Genomic DNA, 26,756 nt, shown 5'->3' with positions numbered 1-26,756 from the left:
GGATTACCCAAATCTGATTAAAAACTCCTGTCTTCAGTGGAGAAGACCAGACAGACCACAGCCTCAAACGCAATTAGACAAAAGTAGAAGAAAACCAGACTCTTTTAGCCCAGATTTGCAGCAGAGTGGAAAGCTTGGTCATCATCCTTTAAGGATGGTCCTGCCATGTCTATGTGACTTAACACCTTTCAAGCTAGGAACAGAACTAAGATTCATATTCAACCCTTTTCCAAGGTTTCCGTGTTTCTCTTCTCCAGTGATTGCTTGAGAAGAGAAACATGGAAACTTTTGGAAGATAAGGCCCCTCTTTGTCCCTTTTGACATTTGGGTTTATGAGAGTATGTTCTGTTCTTTAAAGTTGCATCTTTATAAAGGAGAAAAACAAGAAGAAATTTCCCAGAAGAGCCAGACCTAGCCTTGTCCAGAAACTCTCTCACAGCCCCAAGTCATTCAGTGGTTATTGATTATTAGACATAATAAATATTTGGATTCTACTTTTTGGAACCAGTAGTCCTTCAGGGAGATAGCCTTTGTCCATGTAATAAGGCCAAGTAGATAGTGTTGGAGGAGTCACAGAGTTTCACGTGGACTTGGAAGAAGAAAAAATCATCCTGCCCAGTACCCAGGGCAGCATGAGGGATGGATGGATTGGAATGGCAGACACCAACAGGGAGGTGGGCATTTTGGGTGGAGGGATGGCATGTGCAAAGGCTGGGGACCAGCATGTGCTTCTCATGGCTGAAGCTTGGGGAACAAGAAAAGAGGGAGGTTGGAATGGGAGGAAGAGAGAGGCTGAGATGAGATCATAGCCCTTCCATTATCTCCTTGTTTGCATTAACTCATGCCAACCCCAGTAGAGGTATTGTCTTGTATTGGGGGAGAGCATCTCCAGACAGAAGTGAAGTGTCTGCCTCTGAATTAGCCAGGGAGCTGGGGAGCTGAAGCTCCTCCCCTGGGTCCAGTGCTCTGTTCACTTTACCATGGCAGCCCTTGGTTAGGAGTTCATTGGTATTGAATGTTCCATTGGATGCCTTGTTGAGACAGTTGCAGGTGGAAGCAGGTATCTTCTAACATGGAGTTCTAGCTCACGAACCTACTCAGGGACTTTCATGCTTGCTCTGGGCTGGGAAGCAGGGACATTTGAGCTGGGTATGGGTAGGTGACTAGGAGTTCTATAGGCAGATAAAGGGAAGGTGGTGGAGGAGCTTGTTGAGCAGAGAAAGTAAAAGTAGCACAAACAGTGTCCTGCGGGTGTGGGGGGCCGGGCGGCGCTGAGACTTGATTGGTGAGGAGCTGGAGCCATTCTCAGGACATGGTAAGCACAGAACAGGGGTGCAGCCAGAGGTCCCTGTAGGCTTAGAGAGCCTGGTCTTTGCCCACCCTCCCCTCCTTCTCTCTGCCTCTTACCCTTCTCTTTTCTCTGCCCGGTCAAGTGAGGGATTGAATCAAGGAGGAGGAGGAGGAGGGGGAGGAGGAGGAGGAGGAGGAGGAAGACGCATTCCTACTGAGTGAGCTCAGGGCTTGCTCTGTGGCTTGTCTCTGATTCCAAGAACCATGTCTTTTTCAAACCTGTGGCTTGGAGGGTCCAGCTGCGAAGGAAAGTCCTCACATTGGCAGAGGATTCCTCTGTCTGTGGGGTGCATTTTCTAGGACACAGAGAAAGGCATCTCAGGGTGAGAAGTCTGCCTTGATGTCTTCCTCACCTTCCGCCCAGGCCCAGGAGGGGCCCCTCCCACCTCTGCCTGTCTCCAAGCCCTGAGGTAGTAGGCCAGTTCTCTGGCCCCTCTAAGAAGCCTGTGGAAAAAGCGGCTCCCTGGGCCAGCGGAGCAGACATCTGCCTTCAGGGAGGCTGAGAACCGGAGCATCCAACCTGTCTGAGAATAAATAGCAGGCTCTGCTTTGGAGATGGAAGGGAGGCTTGACCCAGAGGGCTGGGAGAGGTGGCTAGATCTCAGCAACTCATGAAGACCATGCGGTCCCCTCAGCTGCACCCAGCCCGCTGGGCCCAGGCTTGGCTTCCTTCCTAAGTGGGAATGATAGACAATGGCAGTTTAGCTCCTAGAGGCCACCCCACTCCCTCGCATTGCTTTTGTCCTTCTTGGAACTACAGATGCTTTGCCCAGATGTTAACCTAAGCTGTCTCCACAGCTGTCTTGGGAGGGGAGGTATAATGATGATCTCATTTTACTGACCTGACTCTAGGAGAAGTGGCCGCCCAAGTCATTTGCCAGAAAGGCCGGGCAGCACCTGCGCCCAGGTTTTCTGAACACCCAAAGCTTGGGTCTTACAGGCAGAGGAAACGGCCTGTTCTAAGATGTGTGTGGGGATGGTGGGGTGCGCGCACGTGTGTGTGTGTGTGTGTGTGTGTGTGTGTGTGTGTGTGTGATCGTTTGGAGGGGAGAAGGTAATTGTATGGATGTAGCCAAATGGTAAGTTAGTTGCTGACTGAGTTAGCTAGTCTTGCAGTTTGACCTTGTGGACATGGCGACTATTCTTGATAAGCAGGATTTCTGCAAGAACTTGATTCATCCAAAAAATATTTACTGAGCCAGCACCTTCTCTATGCTGTGCACACCATTCCGGCCCCCGACCCTGCAAAGACAGTTGGCTAATTTAATAAGGAATTAACAGTCAGATGTGACACGTGCAGTGATGAGGAACACATAAAGGATGAAGAGGTATCGCCCAGGGGGAGAGAGTGCAGGAGAGTGTTCCAGAGAGAGGGGCCGGCCTGTGCGGTGGGGTGGTTGAGCATATTCATCAAGTGACTTTGGGTGAAAGAAAGGCCTTGTAAGCTAGAGAGTACTAAATATATGTGAATAGTAATGGGTTATTCTTTTTCTAATGGGGCTTAAAGGATCTAATTTGTTGGACCCTGATGAAGGTCTCTGTATAAAGACCTTCCTTTGTGCTTTCAATACCGTATGGATTGATGGGGGGGAGTTGGGCGTGGACCACTGTGGGAAATCTCGTGTATGTTTCAGAAGCCAAGTTTGGGTCAGAAGTCTCAGTAGATAAAGTCCCCTGGCCCCTCTGAAGCCTTTGACTGGTCAGGTCATCTCTGGTCCTTCCAGGCTGGGCTCCTGGCCCTACCCCCTTATCAGTGTTCTCACTAGGATCCAAAAGGCTGAGTGTGCCCTTGCACGCTCTGGCCCCATTTTGGGGGGACGCTAACAAGAAAGCCCTGCCTTGTGTGCCTGGTAGACACTCAACAAATATCTGTGGACCTCTTTGTGATGACCTCCGAAGGGCAGCCCCGCCTTGCCCTGCAGCGCTCTGGCCAGGCCTCAACAGGCCGCAGAAACCCGCTCTGCCAGCCGGCCTGTGTCGAGGACTGAAGTAGCGTGCGTCTTAGTTCATGCAGGACCTACCTCTTTAGCCCCTCTGCATCACTTTTGGAGCAAATTAAACAGTCCACCACCCTTAGTGGGCCTCCTGCAAGCTTGCCAGGGTAGGCGCTGTTCTAGAATGCCACCAGGCAGCGTGGGGTATGAATTGTCTTTGAGGGGCTGATACCTGTAATCACAGAATTTGAGTCAGTCAGACTGGCTGTGTTTGGTTCCTTAGGGACACTGAGTTCCAGAGCTATTACCGTTCCTGCCTCAGAGACAGAGAGAGACACGTGCACACACAGACGTGTCCAGGATCTGTGACCTCGTGAATCCTCTTGTTGGGGGTGTTAACAGTTCTGTAAATCCCCGTCCTGGCTCCCTCGTCTCAACACCACTCCCTGTGTTTGTTCAGAGCCCCGGGGACTGGGAGCAGGGCAGGACACGGGTACTTTTCTCCAGTCTCATCCAGTGCAGCAAACCTTCACTGTGCACCTACTGGGTGCCTGGCCTTGTCCTGGGAAGACTTCCTGTACCTGCTGCATTTAGGTTTGAAGGGCAGGTAGGGCAGCAGGGGAAACCATAGGGAAGGCAGGAGCCTTCACAGAAGGAAGGGAGCACTCGGCGTGTGTTGATGGCACAGCCAACCCGTCAGCATCGCAGGGGGCCAGGGCAGTGGGTGGGGAGTAGAAGGGACTGAGTTCTGTCATCTCATTCCTCGTGTAGCCTCAGGGCTCACCCACCTTAACCCTGTCGTTTTATAAATGAGGTACCTGGGGCTCCGAGAAGGGGGCGGGGGTTGCCCTGTTCTCATTCACCTAGCTAGTTTTTGGGGCGTTACCATTGAGGCCGAACTGTAGTGCCGTTTTGTGTGAGCTAAAGAATTTGATAGAGGGGAAGCAATGTGGGGTTTGAAGTCAGGTAGACCTGGGTTCAGATCCCAGGACTGCTAACTTCCTGGCCTGCTGTGGAACCATGGGCAGATCAGCTCTCTGAGCTTCAGTTTTCTTTTCTGTAACATAGGGATGATAATGCCACCTGCCCCCTGGGACTTTGAGGGGATCAGAGATAAGTACAAAAGGGCCAGGCATTAGGAGTTGCGTGTTACTGTCAGCTGTTGCTGTCCTGTCACTCCTGTGGGCAGTACAGGGAGAGAGGGAAGGTGTGGCCAGAGCATGCCATCTCCGGGGGAGTAGAGCCCTGGCTGGGGCCCTCTCCCTGGCTTCCCCCTGTCCTGGAGGGCCGAGCCACAGGCCCAGGTGTTGCAACCCAGTTGCTGGTGAGCTCGCCTGGCAGATGCCCAGGAGCCCTCCAGATGAGCTTCTCCACCTTCTGCCTCTTGGGCAGCACTGACACCTGAGCTGGAGGCAGGCTGGCACCCGGATTGCAGGCAGGAGAGCCTGTCCCCCATGTGACAGCTGGGCATGGAGGGCTGCCCAAGTGGACAGCGGCAGACTCTGAGTGCCCAGCTTCTCGTGGCATTGTTTGGTCCAGTTTCCTTTGTGTTTTGACCTACATCATTCCTTATTTGCTAAACCCTCTGAGCAGGCAGCAGTAATAAATCAATTAATGACTCCAATGAGTCGTTCAGTGGCTGACAAAATAACAGTAAGGCCAACAGCTTGCATCTCTCCAGCAGTACCAAAGGACCCTGTTTGACCGGCATGGGGGACGAAACAGAGACTGTTAGCTAAATTAGCGCAATTAGTGCTCGCTTTAAAGGCTTAGGCGGCATCTGCTCAGCGCTGAGCCCGTGTGCCTACAGACCTTCCTGGCCCGTCAAGAGAGCCCAAGGATTCCCGGCTCCTTCATTTACACACCCCTCCCCAGCCAAGTGTAAACTTCCCCACTTTGAGGTCAGGGGACCCGGGTGAACTTTTCAGACTGTGCACCTTGTCCTGTCAGGACAGAGGCTGAGCCGAGGGAGGGTGACCCTGTCCCCGCTGAATCTGGTGCCAGCTGAGCAAAGTGTGGGTCCCCGTTCTTGAAAGGTGTTCCAGGGGCCATACCTTTAACGATTTCTCTTAAACTTAAAAAAAGAAAGTTTCTGAAGTGGGTGGTTTTTTTGTTCTCTGCACACCTCAGTCCTGGCAGGATTAAGTTGTCATTGGAACTGAGCATGTGTGCAGGCCCATGCCAGGGAATTTTCCACTTTGCAGAAGCAACTGCCAGTGTTCTTGTTAAGGAGCTGTCACTGGCCTACTATGACATGTTTGCAGTTGTAAGAGGCTCCTTTAAGACAGTGGGAAGTGTGTGTGTCTGTGTGTGTGTGTGTGTGTGTGTGTGTTTTGCTAATGGTGTAAACCAGGGCCTGAAGCTCATCTCTCTTTAAGAAGAAAATCAGCGTTGTACAAACAGCGTGCTGTTGATCCACTCCTCACTGTTCATTTGCAGGGGGGACCTATAGCCCTTAATCTCCCTTGTCTCACGTGTACACGCCTAGGACCCGCGCCCTCTGCCACGCGGCCCAGCTGGGGAGGTGTTTGCACACGGGGGAGGGCACTCTGGCTGGCATCTGCAGCATAACCAGGTATTAATTACACGGGGCTCCACCTCTCACACAAGCGATGCCCTCTGATCCAATTCCAAGAAGAAGCTGAGTGCTTCCTGGGATGGATGGGGAGGGCCCGGTGGGATGGTGGCCATGATCTTCTCAGCACAGAGAAGCCAGCTCCTCTTCCTCTTGGAAATGTTCCCACTGGGGTGCCTTTGTTTCATTTTTTTAAAAAGTAGAGAGAGGTCGCTCCTCAGAAGACTGGGTTCTGTCGAGCCGAGGACGTTGTCCTCTGATGGCCCTGACCCTTTCCATGCTCTGGCCTGCCCCATGTTCATGGAATCGTAAAAAGCAAACGCGCCTGTCTTCCACCTGGTGCTGTGTCGCTGGCTCAGGAGTTTGAGCCCCTTATCTGAGGAGTCATATTCAGGTTCCCCACACCCCTGCCCAGGGTAGAGACCCCCCCCCCCCTTAATAGACGATGATGAAGGGCTCAGAAAGGTAAAGTGAGGTGCCCGTGTACCCCGGCTGCTGGAGAATGGAGGGGCTGGGCCTAGAGCCTGGACCTCTCCCCCCACCCCTTTGGGCAGCATCTTTAAGCGTCAGTTTCAAAACAGACCAGAGAAGCCGGAACACGGCTAAAAGGTCTGGGCTTGACTTCCAGTTCTGCCTGGTCCGAGCTGAGTGACCTTGGACAAGTCCCTGAGCCTCTGTTTTCTCATCTGTAGTCCCTGCCGGGTTGTTGGGAGAATGGGGATGAGCTGCACCGAGGTTAGCTGGCGAGCTGGGTGGGCAGCTGGCCCCCCTTCTTCTGAAGAGCCTCCCTCTGGGGGAGGGGAAGTGGGTAAGCCCCACGCCCACCCCGTCAATGAGATGGAGTGGAGCTCTGGGGAGGGCAGAGGCCTGGCGGGATTTATGCTCTGAAGGAGAAGCTGTCAGAAGGCCTGGTTCCAGGGGAGGGCTAAGATGACAGCAGTAATCTCTCACCTCTCTATCACCTCCTGCATCTCCGAGGCTTGCTGTCCTTTAAGGCCCTGGCTTGAGTGCCACCTCTTCCATAAAGCCTCCCTGATCCCCCTAATCCCCGCCTCGCGGCGCCCGCCCGGAGCACCTTCCCACGTCCCTCAGTTCTCTCGCGGAGACTCATTTCATCCCTTAGACCTTAAGGGCAGAGCCGAGCCTCTGTCATCTCCCACCCCGGCAGGCACAGTGCATCCCTGGCGGCCCAGGAGCCAGTGTCTGCTGAACGCATGGACATGTATAAAGCACTCGTAACCTTTTTAAACTCCCCACCTCCCTTGTTTCTCCTTCTCTTCCCAGGGTAATTTGCCTATTAGATCCAACAGACTCTTCACCGAGATCTTGCATTCCTACACACACGCGTGCACACATACACACACACACACCCTTAGTGGAGGCCAGCTCAGTGAAATACTTGCCGGAAGGAGCAGAGTTAGAAGGCCAGTCTACTTTGGGAAGAGAAAAACATGTGGATGATCTCAGATATAGAGAATGCCTTGTGCTTACCTTATGTTTGTAATGATGTCTGTCGTTTCTTTTCATAAGCATCAAAAAGCACACAGAACTCTCCTTGAGAACTGCAGGGGTTGGTGGCAGAGTGAGGGGGGGTGCATTATTTGGGTTTCTCAGGCTGAAATTGGGGGTGGAGGGACAGAGAGACTAAAGTTAGAACACTTAGGATAATGCACTTCTCTGGGCCTGTTTTCTTACCGGTAAACAGCAGTGACACCTTCCCAGGGATGTTGAGGAGTAAATTGTACCCCCCTCCTTCTCTCCTGGTCTCTGGGATCAGGATAAAAAGGCGTTTGCTTCTCTCTGCCCTCTCTGCGTTCCTGCATCCATCCTCTCTGCCCAGGGGAGACAGAAGTGAGATGGGGACTTTGGGGAAGAAGCTCTGGTGTCAGGACAGCCCTCACTTGGGCCTGATGGCCTGGCTGTGCGAGCTGGGGCTTTTGTCACCCTTTCTCAGGTTGCTTGGCTGAGAGCTCAGTGTGATGCCCACTTGGTTCACTGTAGCAGCAGGACCTCAGCCGCCTTGCTTGGAGCTGAGCAGAGGCCCGGGGGCAGGGAGCTGAGCAGAGGCCCCAGGGGCAGGGCTAGCAGGAAGGCTAGCCCTAGTCACACAGCAGGTGGTTTGCAGCCTGAGCTGGAACCCTGATCCCAGGATCCTCTGTCCAGGGCTCTTTCCTCTCCTAATAATCCCCAGAAAACGCCAGGCGGTGCTGGGTGGTGTGGCTCTCCCCTTTTCAGAGGGGAGGCTGAGGCAGTCCCCATGGCTCTGTTGTGGCCGAGTAGAGATGAAACCCAGGTACTCTGACCTTGAGTGCGCTTGTGCCCTGTCCCCGCTGAGCCACCCCGAGGTGGCGTGGCCCACTGCTTCCTGTGCTTTCTGTGGCTCGGAGCATCTACCTCTGGACCCAGGGCCATCCCGCGGCAATGGGAGAGACGCCCATTCCTTCGTGCACGTGACGACCCCCTGGCTATTTGGAGGCAGGGACCCTGTGTCGCTCACTCCCGTGTGTCATCCGAACCTATTTTTAATGCCAGCTGGTTCTGTCTCTTCACGTAGCAACAGCTCTGTGTTTTCTCACACATTCCCTTCTGTGGTCTGCACACAAAACCAAGAGACCTCTTCCTTACCTTCCCCTTTTGACCTTGCTTCTGTCCGTCTTGGCCTTTCCGTCTGGGTGATGAGATTCCCTCCATTCCCTCAGCTACATCTTCAGTCAGTTGATACTGCTAAAATTCCCTCTAGGAAACTTGGCCCAGAGGGCCCCAGGTCACTCCAGTATTTTGCACAGAATGCTGAAGGCTCTGTCTTGATGACACGTGTGTAAGCATCCCTCCTTCCCCGGGACACGAGCATCCCTCAAAGGGCCTCATTTCTCAGTGCAGGAGTGCCCCCGCCCCCCGAGAGTCCTCCACTGCCCAGCTGCGAGCACACAGCCACACACCACACACCACGTGCCTCTGGTGTCCTGAGTGCTTGGCCACGTGGCCTGTGTTGAGTTTCAGTCAAGGAAGGCTACACTTGGTGGTTTCACATGTGGGCCCCGTGCTGCTACATGCCTGAGTATTGGGGTGGGGCGAGGAGGGAGGGGATTTGCAGAACAAAGTTCCATTTTGCAGCCTTGTAAACCAGTCAGGAGGGGTTGGCCGACCTGGCAGGAGTCCCGCCGTTCACTCTGAGCATGTTTTTATTCAGTTTTCCAGGAGTTTCATGTGCATAGAACTACTTTAAAAAGAGAATAAAAACGGGTGGGGGGATTCCCATGCTAGTTTGTGAGTGAGGCTAACTGGGGGTCTCAGGGTAAGGCTGGAAGGTAATATCTTGTAGGGAACATCTCCCAGGTCTCCCCTTCTTGAAGGAAGCATGAATGTTTGTCACCTACCACAAGATACTACAAGATCTGAGGTGGGAGGCTCCTGGGAGCTTGTCACTTGGTCCCTCTGGACTGACCCTGTTGTTCCTTGAGCCGCAGGGGACTCCTTGCTACGGAATGAGGAAAAGGCCCAGCACCACATCCAGGACTTGCCAATTCCATTCATTTGTGGAGCCTTGGGTACTCTGGTGGTGGTGGGTGGGTTGTCAGTGGTGCATTGGGATGCCTGGCACGGGGTAAGATGGGGTCAGGTGGGATTCTCAGAAGTCCTGGGCCTCTTCTGCTGGGAACTCTTCCCCGTTGCCTAGAGCAGCAAGTCCAGATTCCCTAGCACAGCTTTCAAGCCTCCTCCCAGTAGCTCAGATCCCGAGGCCCCAGGTTTGAGCCCTGCATCTCTACGGGGGGGAAGGGTGGGTGGGGGGAGAATGTGCTTATTCTGGCTGGCGCACACCTCCAGGGGAGGTGTCTGGATCTCCCCTCACTATTGACAACCATATTTGGATGGCAGAGGAGGCCTGTAGGTGGAGTGGCATGTGTGAAACCAGCTGACGTGTGTCTGGAGCACACAAACAAGGCTGAGGGGCTGCAGGGAACCCCTAAGCCCCGGTGGCTGTGTAACCGCCCTGGGATCATAAAGAAACCCTACTCTTTAGGGAGAAAGTTGTAGGATGAGCCCTCCTTGGAAGTCTCCCTGGCTGTGAACAAAAATAAAATACTTTACAGGGAGGAGAATTTTCACAGCTTCAGGCAGATGTCTGAAGGCACCTCAGGCTTTCCAAGTGGACAGTATCCCGGAGGCTTGGAGGAGGCAGCTGGCTGGAGTGGGCCACACCGCTCAGTGCAAGGCCTGTTTTCTATTTAGAAAAGAATTTTAGTTAGTTTTTAAAAAATGCCTGAGTTACCAAACTGCGTGCCCTATTTGATTCTGCTTTTTTTAGTCCATGTATGCACGTATGTATATATGGGTAAAGATTGGTGAGGGGGGCTGCTAGGGGGTGCGGTTGGTGCAGGGGAGAGCCCAAGTGTCATCAGCTGTTATCTGCAGGCTTCGGTAACAATAGGTTTCTAGGCGGTTTTTAAGTTTTGACCTCTGAGTGTTTTATAATGAACGGAGAAGAGTTGAAATTCAGGGTCTTCCTGTTCATGCAGGAGCTGCAGTTTCCAGTCCCTGCCCACCCTGGGTGTATGGACTGGGCTGGGGAGAGCACCTTGGAAGAAGAGCCCTAGAGGTCACCTTCTCTAATTCCACCATCCGACACGTGGAAAGACTGAGGCCCAGAGAGAGAAGGGACTTGCCCACGGGCTCCCAGCCAGGACCCGAGCCCACGCAGGTGGTCTCTGGCTTCTGACTCCTTCCTCCCCTGCTCCAGTGGGGAGTTCCATCCTGGGCACCTACCGCAGCCCCGATGTGTAGGCCTCAGTGAATGTCACGGGGTTTGGGTTTTGTGTTTTTAGAGAAAACTCACATGAGACGCTTTGCTGAGTGCTTTAATGGAGTTCTAACTCCAAGTTGGAAACTGCAGGGAGAGGCCAATTCCTAGCAATCCGGAAAAGCCTGGCTTCAGATGGCCAGGTTTGAGCCGGTCTTTGACTAATAAAAAGTTGTAATCATTTATTGAACACCTGCTGTATGCCTCACATTGTTCTGGGTCTTAGAGATGGGTAAAACAGCCCCTGCTGTTGAGGAGTGGGGTGAGGGCAGTGTCATGTTGATGGATGTGGAGGGGGGGCCCTTGGATTGGGTTTTATGTGCAAGAATTATTTCTTAACCCTTTTGTCACCCTATGACACTGGTTGCTGCTTTCATTCTGTTCTTTGTCCTTTTCTGCTCTTTTGAAAGTTTTCCATTAGGAGCACATGTTCACTTCAAAATCAAAGAATAGCAATGATTGTCATACTCTAGGACACAGGGTTAAGCACTGCAGAGCTACTTAATTTTACAGCTGGAAGAGCCTTTAGAGGATAAGGATAAGTTATCTCCTCAGCTTCCTGACACTTGAGTCACCATTAACATGAGCTTCCTTTCATTGGAGGATAGCAAAAGTCCATTCTCCACCCAGATGTCAATGAATTATACTATCCATTTACTAGAACCATGGTTATTCCAGCCCTGACATTCAAAGGACCACGGGCTCACTCCTGATTTCGTAGGAAAATGAGATCTTGGCGTGAGGGAGCCTAGTAAGTCATGAGCCCAGGTTCAAGTTTTCATTTAAGAGGTTTTTAAAAAATTGTTAAGATATCCATATGTTATATCCTTAATATATAAAGAGCTCTTATATATCACTAAGGAAAAAAGTCAAATAACTAAATAGCAAAGGACATGAATGATTTGCCATTTGTTTTACTAAATGGCCAGTGTAAACCGTTTCAAAAGGTTAGTGATCCAAAAGATTAAGTCAAAATACCAAAGAGATCAAAGAGATAAGATTTTGTACCTACTAAGTTAGCAAACACGAATGCAATGCCCTGTTAATTAAATTGGTTGAATAATGATATTAGGCTCATTGAAAAATCATGTTTTCTTTGGCCATTTAACGAGAGGGGGACAAGTGCTTATGACATTATTTAACAAAATACAGTGACTAATTTTCTGTTTACTTTGCTATGTTTTATAATAGGCAAGTGTTTTATATTAAACGATAAATGGTAATTTAAAGAACTGAGTTGCTGAAGCTTTCCAGATCTTTCTTTAAAAACAAAGCATAGTTTTTGAGCTGAAGGCTGAGGAAGAGTAGATGTGGACTCTCAGGAGGACAAGTAGAAAAAGGCCTCCTTCAGCCTGCTCTCCATATAGATATTTGTTTTCTTATCTGTAAAGTCGGGGTTCTTATGTCTGCCTCAGAAGGCCGCCTGGGGGTTCAGGGAGAGGTGGTGTGAAAATACCCTGCTCGTTTCTGAGCATCATGCCAGATGGCCCCCGCCATCCACCCCGCCCAGGGTTGGGCCATCCACTCCATCCTTCTCACACTGTTGTCAGGAGCTCCATCTTCTCCATCCTCACCCTGAGAACAAGTCAGTGCCACATTTGCCGAACAAAACATTTAGTCAGGGCAAGAGAGGGTTTTGGTTTTCCCAGATGTATCGCCTACACTCACCCGCCTTTCTGATCATTGCCATTGGTCCAGTCACCATGCTTGACTGGTGACTTCAACAAAGATGTGAATAATTGGAGAAAGATCACATCCTGGGAGGATCACATCCTGCCTCTGTTTGGGAAAGGTGTCAGTTCTCCTCCAAATTTTTATATATATAAGAACTCTTTTCTTTTGGTAGGAAGATGACTTTTATAAACAATAGGAAGTTTGGGGGGATAAGTAAATAAAAATAAACAAGAAAACTTCCACTAAAGAATTGAAGGAGATAATAAAATACATTGTAAAACTCTGTTCATTAGAATGGACAGAATTTTAAAAGCTCAGAAACAGACCCATGCCTGTGTAAGAATTTTTGTCTCTGCTTTCAAATGAGTGGGAAAAATTGTACTGAGCCAACTGACTGAGGAGTAAAATCCGTATTCTTTACCAAAATAAGTTCCTGAAGGATTAAAGAGTTAAACGTAAAACCGATCTCTGAAAGAACTTGAAGAAAATATAGGAGGATGTTTACCTCCCCCTATTTAAAAAAAAAAAACTCTTCTGCTTCTGCTGCTGAGGAGTAGTCGTTGGCTGTAAATCATGAAAAGTTGCATTTTCACAGAACCACCAACCACAAACAAACAATGCAGCTAATGGATAACCTGGCATATTCCCCCAGACGACCCTCATCCTGGATAGTCCTGGGGCAGGGGCTCGGCCTGGGTAGGTGTGGCTTCTCCTCCAAGCTGAGGAGGTGGGAAGGGGAAGACCTGATCCTGGTGTTCTGGGGTGTTCGTAACACATTACAGGATAGTTGGCAGAATCTCTTTACAGGGAGTGTTGCTTTTCTGTACGCAGGATCATTTTGAAAGGTTGGGCCGGAGTAGCCAGCCCCATCCCACCCTGTTTTTTACCTGGGGTCTGTTAAAACAGCCACTGTGGGCCTGCTGAATCCTCTTTGCTTCCACATTACCAGCTTTCCTGGTTTACAAAACACAGCCCATCCCATTGCTTAATCCTCCCCAACCCTTATGAGCAGGCAGGACCACAGTGACACGAAACGAGTGCAGAAGGGCTGAGTGGCTTGCCATCGTCGTCCCTTGCTAGTACAGGCAACAGTGCTTGAACCCCAATGTATTGATTCCCGGGGCTGTCTGTTTTCTTGCTGCATGCAGTGTGTTTGGGGGATTCACACATTCCCTTATTCCCTTCCACCCAAGTTGGAAGTTAGGCGTTCTGGGTCCTGTTTTCTGGCTGAGGAAGGGACAAGAGAAGTGACTCCTTCAAGGTGTTGATGGCAGGCTGCATTCGTTTTGTTTCCTGACCCCAAGGGGCTCACTCTCGTCCCAGAGAACCAGTCAGACCCCTGGGAGATGATTGGTGATTCAGAGGCTCAGTCCTGGTGGGGTGTGGGAACATTCGAGGTTGGAAGTGGGTTTCCTGCAGGAGGAGCCCCTGGGAGGTGTAGAGTCGGTGGGGAGGAGCAGGGCCCAGGTGGGCCAGTCAGGCCTGGGGCTTCCTGATCAGCCTCACCCTCCCATGTGAGCACAGGGCCAGGCACAGACATGCCGGCCACGTGAACAGGTGGGACACAGATTGTCTGGAAGGAGGCCAGGCTGGGAAGAGCAACGTCTGTTCACCCCGGGAGGCATTTGTTGAGGCAGATGTACCAGGTAAATGCCAGAATAGCAAGCATTTAAAAGGAAAAGTAACGACAGTCTCCCCATCGTGCAGCCTACCCCATCTACGGCACCCAGGACCCAGACGGTGCCAGAAACATGCCTGTCTGCCCCCACCCTCTCTGGGGACGTTTCCCAGCTGGGCTGTCTGTTTATTCACTAAGTCGTGCGTATTTATTGATCTTCTCCTCTGTACAACATGCCAGCCTCTTGGAGAGGGCACAGGCATTTATGAAGCACCTCGCCTGCCCTGAAGGAGCTTCGTAAAGCAGCCGAGGGGGAAGCCAGGGCATCCTTGGTCAATAACAGCTACTGCTGCTCGGCAGCGTGTGTGCACGTGGTGGGCATTGTCCTCCCATTTTAGAGATGAGGAAATGGAGGCTCAGAGAGTTCATCCCTCGCCCACTGAGTGACACACCTGGGAAGGTGGTGTTTGGCGGGGGGGGGGGGGCGGGCGGTCTGTGGAGGATGTGGGTGGGTGGGGTGGGGGTGGGAACTCCCCATCTCTCGATGTGGGTGCGGCCTCTCACTTTCCACCTTCTCTTCCCCACAGAGCGCAGCCGCCGCCCCGAGCCCCGTGCTTGGCAACATTCCCCCCAACGATGGGATGCCGGGAGGCCCCATCCCGCCAGGTTTCTTTCAGGTACGTGCTGGGCCCTCCATCCTTTGCTCCTTTCACTCCAGACCAGGCCCCGGGCAGGCGGGAGGGAGGGAGAGAGAGAGAAGTAAGTGGTAGCTCAGTTTGCCATGGTCTAAATGCAGTTGCTTTATGCTGGTTCAGACCCTTCCCATCCTATCCCTCTCTCCACCCCTTCCAAAAACCGAGGAGGGGAGAAAAGAAAGACGGAGAGCAGACACCCTCCTGCATGTGCTGTGTCACTTCTGCCGGAGTTTGTTTTCTTCACACCAGCTTCGCACTCACGACACAGCCCACCCCTGGTCAGGGCTGCGGCGGGCTGCTTCCAAGTCCGTGTAGAGCTGTCTTTTAACAAAAGGCTTTTTTTTCTTTTTTAAACAAGTAAACTGTTCTTTGTTTCTGTTTTGTTGCTGCTGTCGTTGTCACTGTTTACTTTGCCTGTCCAAAAACTACAAACCTTAGGCGTAATCTAAAAAAAACAAAAAACCCACCATCCTGGCAGGTCTGGGAATCCTTTCCCTCTGGTTAACCACTTGATTTTTTCCGAGTGTGATCACAGACGGCGTCCCACAAGCATCTGTGCCCGTGCTCTGCCCGCCAAGGCAGGAGCAGCTCTCATGTGGGTTGAGAGCCTGGTCTTCTCTGAAAGACACCTTGTTGGGCTGTCTGGGTGCGGGGTGTGGGGAGATGGCTTTCTGATTTGCTGGGGTGGGTGCACCTGCCTCACCCTCACCCCGCCTCCTCCTCCATCTCTGCTGTCCCCTCCGGGAACTCGTTGGATTTAAACCAGACTGAGACTGGGAAAGGCCGTCAGAGAGAGATCGGCGTCTGGGGCCGGAAGGAACTTTTATGATGAAGCTCTTGAGTGTGACATTCTTTCCAACCTGTCTGTGGCCGGGTTTGAGAATCTGCCTGAGTTCCCCACACCTTTTGAAAGGTTAGCTCTTCCAGATAAGAGTATGGAAAGAGTTGTTGTCTAGAAGAGAAGGCAGAGATTTCTCTGTGTAGCTCATGAAATCAAAACTGGGACCAGTGAGGCAAAGTCTGAGGAGCCTTTGGCTTGGTGACAGCCAGAATTTCGCGCCGTGTGCATCTCACCGTGAGCCGTGGGCCACAGGAGGCAGGGTCTCCCTGGCGCTGGAGGTATCTTAGTGAAAATGGGACAGGCACCTCTAGGGGATGTTAACATGACTTCCTCCCAGGACAGGAGGTGACCTGGAAGACACTTCTGCTTTGCAAGGTCTCACATTATGGTTGATGTTAACTCCCAGGAGAGGAGGGTTAGGACATGCTGCTTACCAGCCAAGAAAGGGAATTAGTGAAGTATGGGTGTTCCCCAACAGAAACAGCAGGTCGCCTACCAAGATGGCGGTGAGAGGAGTGAGAGGGATTTAGGGATGGAAACTCAAGGCACTGGATGGCCATGCATGTGTCTATATGTATTCCTAGCATATGGTCCACACTGGGACCTTGTCCCAGGGATGGAAATGGGTGTATAGGCTTCAGGTTGGACCAGACCAGGCATTGCCTCGGGTGAGGCTTGGGGTAAGGCCACAGACATTGGGTAGAGGGGCCAGACTTCGAAGAGAGAGTGAGATGTTCAAAGCCTTGGAAACCCATGAACCCAAGAGAGACAGGAGCCTGACAGGCTTCTCCCTTTTCCCCAGAGGAGAAACCCAAGGGGCTACTGCCTGAGAGGGTCATCCATGCCAAGGGGCAGCCGCCTTCCTGGCCACCGCAGACGGGTGTTCTGCACCCAGCTGGTGGTCTTTCCTGTGGTGTTCTCTCTGGTTGGGACTTCTTTCGCAGGCTCACATATCCTCACCAGTGATGCCATGGCTGCCCTTGACACAGTGCGGATGTGGCTTTCCTGCCTAGTGGGCAGAGCTCACCCAGGTACCAGGCTCCACCTGTGCGCATCCCTCTTGAGGCTGCTTGCTGGCATCTGGGTGCCCAGTGCAGGCCACTGTGGCAGGAGAGGTGGACAACAGCCAGCTGTATTTTTTTTAAATAGGCCGTCGTCGTCTTCTTTGGCCTGAGTCTGGGGCAAGGAGAGGTCTGCCTGATATGTGGGCAGCTCCCAACTTCCTGTTTTGGTACAATTGTCCATGGTTAAGGCCTAATTCCAGACATACTTCTTAGGCCCTCCCATGTGACATTCAGGGGTGTGTGGTCAGAAAGCCCAGACTGATTCCTGTCCTTATTAAGCCACTACCAGCTACCATCAGACAGAGGTAACTTTCGGATCCGCCCCCTTTTTTTAAAAAAAAATATTTATTTATTTGGCTGTGTCGGGTCTCAGTTGCAGCACGTGGGATCTTCATTGCAGCCTGCAGGATCTTCTGTTGCGGCGTGCGGGCTCATCGCTGTGGGGTGTGGGCTTCTCTAGTTGTGGCGCGTGGGCTCCACAGCATGTGGGCTCAGTGGTTGCGGCACGCACAGGCTCTCTAGTTGTGGCACACAGGCTCAGTAGTTGTGGCGCGCGGGCTTAGTTGCCGCGCGGCATGTGGGTTCTTAGTTCTCCAACCTGGGATCAAACCTGTATCCCCTGCATTAGAAGGCGGATTCTTAACCACTGGTCCGCCAGGGAAGTTCCTGGACCCACCCTCTTGACTTGAGGTCTTCTCTGATCCCCAGTTAGGGTGAACCATCAAGAGCTTGCTGGATCATTGAGCAGGGGGCTGTGTCCCAGCCTCTCTGCTTCCTGAGTGACTTTGGCTAGACCCCTACCCCTACTCCCACCCCAAGGGGCATCATTTCTCCATCAGTCAGATGAAGGTGGATGAGGTCCTTCCTGGTCAGGGTGCTGAACTGCTCGGGCTGGGTCACTGTTGCAGGGAAAGGATATCTCTCTGGAAGGAGGTAGTGGCTGCCCATTTCCGGAGCAGGCCGGCTCCCAACAGGAGTATTAGCTATTGATTGCCGGCCCTGACCCTCGCGCACCTTGCAGGCGGCCACTCTGATATTAGAAGGGAAATAGAGATGGTATCATGGTTTTATCTCCTGCCAACAATTGCACTTCTTCCCCTACTTGGTCACGGCCTGGCAGGCAGCTCTGCTGCAGGAGGGGCTTTGCACCAAGGAGCCAGCCTGGGTTGGCTGATCCAGCTTTGGCCAAACCCTGCCCCAAGGTGGCCAGCCTGGTTTTCTGGTCAGGACTCCAACCCTAGTTGGTGCTAAATTTAGTTGAGGACTCCAAGGTGGGTGTGAGGGACCAGCTTTTCACCCCCACTCCTGGCCCCTTAGAAAGCAACACAGAGGACTTCCTGCCTCAGGCCTCTGACTGTCAGGCTGTGAGGCTCCACTTGGGGTCAGAAGGTTTGGCCATCTTCACATTAGGTCCCATCTGTTTGCTCTTCCTTATTCGGTGTTGGGGTTTCCGAGGTGGACAGTGCCCGTGGTCCTGTGGCATGAGATGTGTTTGGAAGCAAGCTGAGGGCTGACGGGGTGATGGTTTGGGACCTGACCTAACCACACCTCTCTATTGGGGAATATTGTGGGGTTCTATGGGTCATGGGAGACCGTAGCAAGGACATTCTAATTCTTAGTGTTCCTTACAAAAAGACCGCCTCAATCTTGGCATCCCCAGCACCTGGTGTGCACTGGGGACCCAGGAAATGTTTGAACTGAGTTTGTGTTGCTCGTGTTACTAGGAGTGGAGCCCAACCGGCCCCCAAGCTCTAGGTCCAGCATTCTGACCAGGCTAGGCGGGTCCAGGGGTGGTGGTGTGGAGAGTGGGGAAGGACTTGGAGTTCTGGAGCCTGAGGACATGTGTTCTAGCCCCCTGCTTGTCCATGTACTTGCTGAGTGACCTTGGGCAAGTTGCTCCCCATCTCTGGGCCCCAGTTTCTTCAGCAGTAGACAAAGCAGGGTGGACCATATGGTCTCTGAGGGCCCTTCCCACTTGGATTTTCTGCTTTGGATCCAGATGGATTTTACATAATCAAGCAGTGGCATTTTTTTTTCACGCAGCTGAAGTCAGTTGGGCTGCACATCTGGCAAACTCAGCTTGGCTTTGGCCAGGCCTACTGGTCTGGGTGGGTCCCCAGCTCCTTGGCCCTAAGGTGGTTTGAAGGGAGGCGCCGTCCAATGAGGATTTCTAGGTCCAGAGCTGGAGAACTGCAGGAGGGCAGGGGGTCACGGAGAAGGGAGCATTGGGTACAGGCTGTTTTTGTTCTTGTTTTGTTTTAAATTCCAATAATTGTTTTCAGTTATGAAGTGTTTTTAGACATGCAGCCTGCTTTCATTCTGATCACAGCGTTTCTGCAGAGGAGGCATGGCTGATTGGGAAAGTGAGACTCAGAAAGGTGAATGACCTGCCCAAAGTTATCAACCGAGGGCTGGAATCAGAGCCTAAACCCAGCTTCCTGGTTCCTGATCCTCGTGTTCTTCCACAGCAGTCAGGGTCCTAATGTAGATACATGTCTGATTGTCTAGGAGAAGAAGAGAGAATAGAGAACAAGAGAAAAGGGGGGAAAAATAATGGAAGGAGAAGGAGAAACTCTAGCCATCTTCTCTTAAAAGTAGCCAGGGCTTCCCTGGTGGCGCAGTGGTTGAGAATCTGCCTGCCAATGCAGGGGACACAGGTTCGAGCCCTGGTCTGGGAAGATCCCACATGCCGCGGAGCAACTGGGCCCGTGAGCCACAGCTACTGAGTCTGCGCGTCTGTAGCCTGTGCTCCGCAACAAGAGAGGCCGCGATAGTGAGAGGCCCGCGCACCGCGATGAAGAGTGGCCCCCGCTTGCCACAACTAGAGAAAGTCCTCGCACAGAAATGAAGACCCAACACAGCCAAAAATAAATAAATAATTAAAAAAAAAAAAAAAGTAGCCAATGTTTCCATTCAAATGCCAGCAGAAGTCATAGGTCTACAGACTGTGCCTTCTCTGGAAAAGACAGCCCTGGGGGACCCAGCTCCCTTTGCCAAGCTCAGCCCGTCCTGCTCTGAACATGCCCAGATACTTTCCGCCACGGTGGGGGACATGTAGGGCTTGACATGTCCCCCGTTCCAGTGAGTCCTCATTTCTGCTGGCCCAGCCCACCCACCTTTGAAGGAGGTTGAGGTCTGCCCCAGAGAACCCCTCCCCGTCAGTTACAGGGGGGAGAGAGAAGAAGAAACAAATGATGTGTATAGCCCAGGAAGCAGAGAAATGATCCAGAAATAAGAGGGAGAGAGGTACACATGACCTTGGTCCTTTGCTATTGAGATTATATGATACACTTCTCTGCTTATCTCCCACTGGAGTAGCTGGGGTTTCTCTGGGAGAGAAGCAGCCTCAGGAGGGTTCTGATGACTGACTTGAAGTATCTGAAGTTCTGCCATGTATAAGATATTCAGCCCTGCCTCTGTGAGGTCAGCCCGTAGATCGCAGATCCTTCTGAGAAAAAGAGAGGGAGACCACTTGAAGTCTTTGTAGGGAAGACATTTCTACCACCTGCTAATTTAACGATGAAGTAGTGAGCTCCTTGACACTGGTGGTAACCAAGCAGAGACTAGATGCCCAGCAGAGAGCCTTGAGGACTGTGAGCCTTGGGGTGGGGTGATGTGTTTCCAGGGAAGATCAAAGCCCAGCAAATGAGAACATGCCGGCAGCAGCAGCTCGGGCAGTTCGCAAGAGCTGGGCCGTTTCCTGCCTTCCTGTCCAGCGGGAAGCAGGCAGCAGCAGAGTGAGCTGACATTCTTCCTGCCAGAAAGCTGCTGCAACAGGAAGGACTACTCTGTGCTGATGAGGGCAAGTCTGGGACTAGGGGAGACTTGGGAAGAATTAAACCACCTTGTTTTTGTGGCTTTCAAAGCCTGCTACTAGGGAGGACTTGAGGGGTGAGGGCCCAGATCCCCACTGGACAGCTGGTGAATCTGAGGCTAGAACCATGTGAGGCCTGGCCCGGGCTTGTTGTTAACTCATCGGCCAGACATGGTCTCTAAGGGCTCAGCGACCTCCCAGCCACCCAGCCGTGCTGAGCACTGCAGACTAAGGAGGCAGCCAGGGAACCTGCCCTCAGTGGCTCACACAGACTGTCTGGTGAAGGAGGCAGAGGTGATTACACGGAGGGGCCATTGTGCCTGGGCGTGGATGTGAAAGGGCAAGTTTGGAATGGCAGGAGGTCCGGACAGACACACGAAGGACTTGAACTTAAAGACAGAGGGGAGCCGTGGAAGGTCCCTAAGAAGGGGAGTGATAATGGTCCCAGGAAGAGCACCAGTGGCCTGGAGGGGCTGGGCTCATGGCAGGCTGGCCAGCGTGGAGGTGTGAAGCCCAGGCTGTGGTCCCCATGGGAGGTGGCCAGGCCTGAGCTGGAGTGATGACTGAGTGCGGTGGCTGGTGCCCCCTGCCCCCGACGGGTGACCCCCGCGCTGGATGTTTTAGCTGGGGCGGGGGGCGCGGGGAGCAGGGCCAGGAGGAGGCCTGCTTTGGACTGAGGCGCGGGGTGAGGCCAGAGCAGGAGGCAGGTGTGGGGCTGAGAGTCAGCCTCTTGCTGAGTCTCCGGTACCTCCTACCCTGTTGGAGCCTTCCCTCTGCAGGGGACGAGACCCCGTATGTGGTCTCGTGGCCTCCCAGGCTAGCCCTTCCTGGCCTCCCCAGCCGTGCTCCCAGGTCCTAAAGTGGAACTGGCCGAAGCCCTCTCATAGTTGCTGGTGGAACGTCCTCCGGATCAGCGAAGGTGCCCCCTCTGTGATCTCATTTGCCTGTTAGGTAGGCCTGAGAGCTGCTAGCATTCCCACGGTCTGGATGAGGAAAGCGCGGCTCAAGTTGGCCAGAGTGCTGCTCAGGGAAGACAGGCCTGGGCGGGGTGGTGGGGTTCAGGGCTTCTTGATGAACTCCCTGTCTGCTGGGGAGCAGATTCCTCCCCTTCCTGGGCCGGCTCTCCGACCCCAGCCCCTTGCCCTGTCTGCTTCCCTGTGGGCGGAGGGGGTCTGATAGGTGCACTGGTCTGTGGGAGAGGACAGAGGAGCTGTGTCCGGGGTGAGCACGCCGGGTCCTCCGGGGGACAGAAGTACCCCCTCGTCCCCGCCCCTCGCCCTGCTGTCTGCCTCCTGACTGACAGAAGGCAGGGTCACCCCTGCTGAGAAGGATTAGAGCGGAGGCGGGGCACTGCAAATGCTGGGCCCTGGGCCACGGCTGGAGGTGGGAGTGCTTGTTGTTCCCACCCGAGCCCCCGCCTCTTCCAAGCTGACTTGCTGCCAGAAGCAGCGGAACGCCCCCCCCCCCCCCACGCCCCTCCCGTTACTGAGATGAAGCCAGGGGCAGCCTTTAAGCCTGAAGACCCCTGCCCTGGGAGTTGGACGCCTGCTTTGAGTCCAGCCCCGCTGCTGCTAAACTGCTGTGTGTCCTTGGGGGGCCACCCTCCCCTCTCTGGACCTTAGTTTGCTCATCACTCTAGTGAGGGGTGCCCAAGAGGCCTTTATGAACCCCTGCCACTCTGAAGCATTGTGCACTGGGCTGTTCCTCCCTTCCCTGCCGTGGACCCACACGCAGACCTCGCCCCATGTTCACCCGGCCTGTGCGGAAAGGCCAGGGCAGGAGAGGGGGAAAAAAAGACTTCCTTTCTTGCCAACACTACCTCCACAAAGGTCAGTCTGTGCTCCCGCCCCGCCCGGCAACCAGCCTGGTGCCTAACGTCTGCCCAGCGGCAGATGACCGGCCAGGGCTCCTAGCAACCGTGGACAAAAGGTTACTCCTGACGTGCCAGGCTGCCTCACCCCCTCGCCCTCCTTCCTAAAAAGGGTAAAAAAAAGTTGCCACCGTGACCGGTGCTTGTGCCTGAGTGCACGCGTGGGCATGTTTGTGTCTGCACACGCAGGCCGCCTCCCCCTCCCCAAAATGTGAACTCCACTCTCGCTGATGAAATGGAAAGTTGAACATAAATCAGTGTCTGCCACCCTGTTAGCTATGCATCAGCAGTCAGTGCCTGGGAGGTTTGCTCAGTAACAAAGCACCCAGCGGCTCCTCAGGCCTCGACCGCCCCCTGTCGTGGAGCCAACCCCACACCCGGGAACGCGTGGGCTGCAGCCGGCCCTGCCGCCTGCCCCTGCCGCCCGCCCCTGCTGCCCCCGACCCGTCCTGGCTCCAATCCCTCTCCAGGGAGAGGCCGGGGAGCGGCTCCGGAGGGACCCTCAGACGTGTGGGAGGCCCGGGGGCTGTGCTCAGCTGCTGCTCTTCCCACCCTGGGAGACCCCAGGGGCCATGACCCCCGCTCTGGGCCTCTTCTCTTGAGCTCTAAACCAACTCCCGAATCTCTGACTTTTATGGATCTGATGCCAGAGGATTGGTGTCAGCAGCGCCTTCACCTCTGGTTTGTTAAGAGCTTGGGCTGGTTTATCCTTCTCCCCTTTGGACCTGGGTTTCTCTTAGAATTGAATTTCTCCCCCTGTGCTGGAGAGCTGCTCTGCCATGGGTGCCTCCATTCCCCCAGAAGATTTCCCCACCTCTCATGGGTGGGGGGCAGGGGGTGGGGTAGACCCTCCTCGGCTCCTGCTCCCTTCTCTACAAATCATGCTGAGATGTTTTTTCCTTTAAAAAAAAATAAAGATCAAATTTCTCAGCCCTGTAGCAGAAGAGGTTTGAGGAAGGGAATTCCAGCGGAATCCTGGAATTAACACACCTTGGCATTACGTGGATTGAGATAGACCCCCTGAATAAGATCGTGCTGCCCTGAAAGGAAAGTGCCCTTTGAGGAGTCTGGGCTGGGCCCAGGGCCTTGGGCCCAGACCGGGTGGTCAGAGGGCTTTCTCTCATCTTGCTTAGGTGCTCTTCTAAGAGCTGGGGACATAGCAGGAGACCCATAGTGTGGATTTTGGGTTCATGTCCTGTTTCTGCCTAGATTAACCCCCCAGCTGACCTTTCCCTGACAAGCTCCTTCCCTTAAACGAAGGCCTTGGAATCAGTGAAGCCTCTGGCCTAGGCCCACCCCTAGGTTCCAGGAAGCCCCATCTCTTGCTAAGACCAAAAGGGTGGGATTAGACTTTTTAAGAGCACGGGTGGGGCCATGGCTTTCATGAAGTGTCAGTTCCGTGCTGGGCTCTCCAAGGGGCTCCCTGACCCTGGGGACACCACTTCAGCTGTGTCTGCAGTGGAGGGGAGCAGAGGGCACCCAGCTGCAGGAGAGGCCTGGCCAAAGAGGGTTGTCAATGCTCAGTGGCTGTGAGCAGGGGCTTTGGAGCAAGACAGCCCACTGCCACTCCTGGTGACGTGTTCTGGGCGGGTTATCCGAGCTCTCTAGGCACTGATCTCCTGGGCTGTGCTGGGAAGCAGTCATTCAGCATGTTGCAGTGCTTCCTTTTCAGAGCGCTGGTGAGGATGGCCTATACACATGCACGTATACTCGTGTTCAGTGATGGTTTATTGCTGCCGTGGAAACGTGACCCAGTGTTGACCAATGGTCAGAAGCCCAGCGGCTGGGCCCCTGGAGCTCCCACTTGCCTGTTAGCTCATCTGCCCCCTGTGTGTCCCATCCCTCCTTCACCCTCTCTAAACGTGCTTCCTGACAGCCCTGGGGTCATTCAGCCTGGGTTGGCACATTGGTTGCCTTGGGAAAGTCCATTAAGCTCTCTGAACCTCAGCTGCTTCACCTGACAGTTTGGGGTGAAGATACCCCCTACCTCTTGGGGCAGATATGAAGACACCACGAAATGATGCCTGTGAAGCCCTGCCTGGTGCGGGTAAACACTCTGGGTCCTGTGTTGTGGACACAAGCACGGGTGTCCTGGGCTGTTCTTTTCTGCGAGCTAGAGGCCAGGATGGAGGTAGGTCTTCAGCTCAACCAAGAGCAAGGGTCGCCGTGAGTTTTCTCCTTTTTCCATAAGGAATCTCGGGCTCAGTTACAGCCTTGGTGGCAGTAAAGTGTGGGAGAGGTTCGGGGTATTCTCGAGATTGATTGGCTTTTTAGTGCTTAACCCTTCGGTTAGACTGATGCTTTTGGCACCTGCTAAGCACCGGGTCTTATTTGGCCCTCTGACATGTCACCTTACTTAACCCTGCCCACGTGGCTGTCCCCTTGGGCCCTGCCACCTTGACTTCTTGTCCCTTGTCCACCGACAGGAGCTGACAGGGGAGGTGGAAGCAGGGAAGCAGGTTGTATGTCCAAAAGCCTCTGACTCTGTTCCTGCCAAGCTCATCAGGGTGAGCTTGCTATTGTGAGTTACTGTCAGCTCTCCCACCAGGGGGCTGGGTCTTTGCTTCTACTGTTGTCCCTCGGTATCCACGGAGAGATTGGTTCCAGTACCCCTCACCGATACCAAAGTCTGTGGATGCTCGAGTCCCTTATATCAAATGGCCAAGTGCAGTCTGCCTCCCTATCGTTGGGTTCTGCCTCCATGGATATGGAGGGCTGACTGTACTCCTGAGTTCTGTCACTAGTGACTCACCTGGGCATCACTGGAGTTTCAGTTTCCCCACCTGTGAAACAGGAACAGCTCTACCTGCTTCACCAGCTCCGAGTTTGGGAATGTGTTCAGAATGAAAGGCAGATCAGGTGTCTGCACAAGGGCTTCTTCCCAGGGGCTGGTTTCTGGGCCATCCGTTCCTTCCGCGCACATCCAGGAGGGACAGCTCTCCGCCTGGCCCTGCTGGGCTCCCAGGGCTGGGAGGCAAGGCAGTCCCTGGCTCCAGCTGTTCCTGGTCCACGTGGCAGACTCCAGCCTGGGCTCACTGCAGGTCAGTGGAGTGGCTCATCCCCTCCGTCAGGTGGTCTTCTTCTTGTCAGTGGTGTCCCTTCGTTAAAAGAATAAAGTCCAGGCTCTTTTTAAGGCATCCAGACCTCTTTGTGATCTAGCCCCTACTACCCTCACCCCGTTGTTGAACCAGCTCTTGGTCCCTGGGACAAGGGCCAGAGCTTTTGCTCTCAGACCCAGCCCTGCCCTGCCCAGCACGTCTGCAGGGCCTCTTCTGCAGATTGCAGAATTCTCCCCTCCCCTTCTTGAAGCCTCTTCAGTCTCAGGTCATTTTTATTCAAGAAGACTTTGACAAAAGTCTTGTCCCATTCTTGCTTCAAGGTAAAAAAATGTACACCCAGAATGTGAATCTGATTAAGTGCCTCTTCCCCAGATTAATTATAATATCTGACCCCGAGAGACTTATTCTGGAGTTATGGAAAGGGTCTAAGAGTTTGGAGACTTGCAGTCTGTTCTGGGGCAGTGCCTTTATCTTTCTGGGCCTCAGTCTGCCCATCAGAAAAATGTAACGTTAGAAGGAGTAGACATGGGAGGTGCAGTGGTAAACAGAAGAAACCCAGGCCCTGTCCTCTGGGGGCATCAAGGGCTTTGGGGGCAGAAGAAGTAATGGAGCACTTCGAGGACCAGTTGGCTTTTGTGGAGTTGGCTGAAGAGCACCCCACATCAGGTGGGGTTGGTGAGGGCCATGAGTCCAGCCTGAGACTAGCTTAGATTCGGACGGGTTACATGTTAGTGGGCAAGGGGGCAGCTCCCTGGGAGTAGGGTAATAGGAAGGTTTAGTCAGGGAAAGAGGGGCTTCCTGAAGGATTCCTTGGGGCGGGGAGGATCTGAGCACAGCTCTGTGTATCGGCAGCTGCCCTGTGGTGAGGGCTGGTCCCCAGCACGGGACTAAGTACTGGACGCTCGGTATCTGTGGCTCTCTGTGGGGAGGTGGGGTGGCCTGTGTTACAGGCGAGGTTAGGGAGTTTGGGAGGGGACTGCAGACGTGCCCCTGGCCCATGAATCTGGAGCTCTTCCACATGGCTGCCCCTCGTGTTGCCACTGAGGTTCTCCAGGTTTCATAGCCCACTGCCTGGGTGACAGTCGGCGGGCTTCCTCAGCCCGTCTCTCCCTGGTGTCCTGGTTCTTTCCCTCACCCCATCCTGTTGCTTCTCCTTAGCCGAGGAAGGAAGACGAGATCTTGGTCCATTCCCCAAGCTTCTCAGGGGAGAAGAGGCACGAGAAACCACCCAGTCATCCTGGAAGCCACAAAACTAAAGGGGGAACCTTGGCCAACTTTCCTCTTTCCTTCTCAGCCCTCTTCTGCCCAGTGGACAGTTGGGGTTGAATTCTGGCATCTGGATTTATAGCTTCCACAGCCTTGGTCTCCCTGCCCTAGTTGGTATGACGAATCTGTACCTTTTGGATCGCCTGTCTGGGCATAAGGGGGTAGGGCAGGAAGGCTGTGTGCACGCATGTGCCCGGA

At 53.4% G+C, this 26,756-nt stretch overlaps 1 protein-coding gene across 7 annotated transcripts in view; it reads left to right on the top strand.

The window, feature by feature from the left end:
• Positions 1-26,756, top strand: part of SSBP3 (single stranded DNA binding protein 3) — a 162,829-nt gene that overhangs the window by 99,223 nt on the left and 36,850 nt on the right. For all 7 annotated transcript variants that reach the window (XM_059923182.1, XM_059923209.1, XM_059923201.1 and 4 more), the window contains exon 5: positions 14,537-14,626. In XM_059923182.1, coding sequence (XP_059779165.1) covers positions 14,537-14,626 — 90 coding nt within the window. The remainder of the gene's footprint in view (positions 1-14,536; positions 14,627-26,756) is intronic.

This window comes from Balaenoptera ricei, chromosome 1 (genome assembly GCF_028023285.1).
Source record: "Balaenoptera ricei isolate mBalRic1 chromosome 1, mBalRic1.hap2, whole genome shotgun sequence".
NCBI lineage: Eukaryota > Metazoa > Chordata > Mammalia > Artiodactyla > Balaenopteridae > Balaenoptera > Balaenoptera ricei.
The sequence above is the reverse complement of the archived record's forward strand: the minus strand, read 5'-3'. Positions and strand labels throughout refer to the sequence as shown.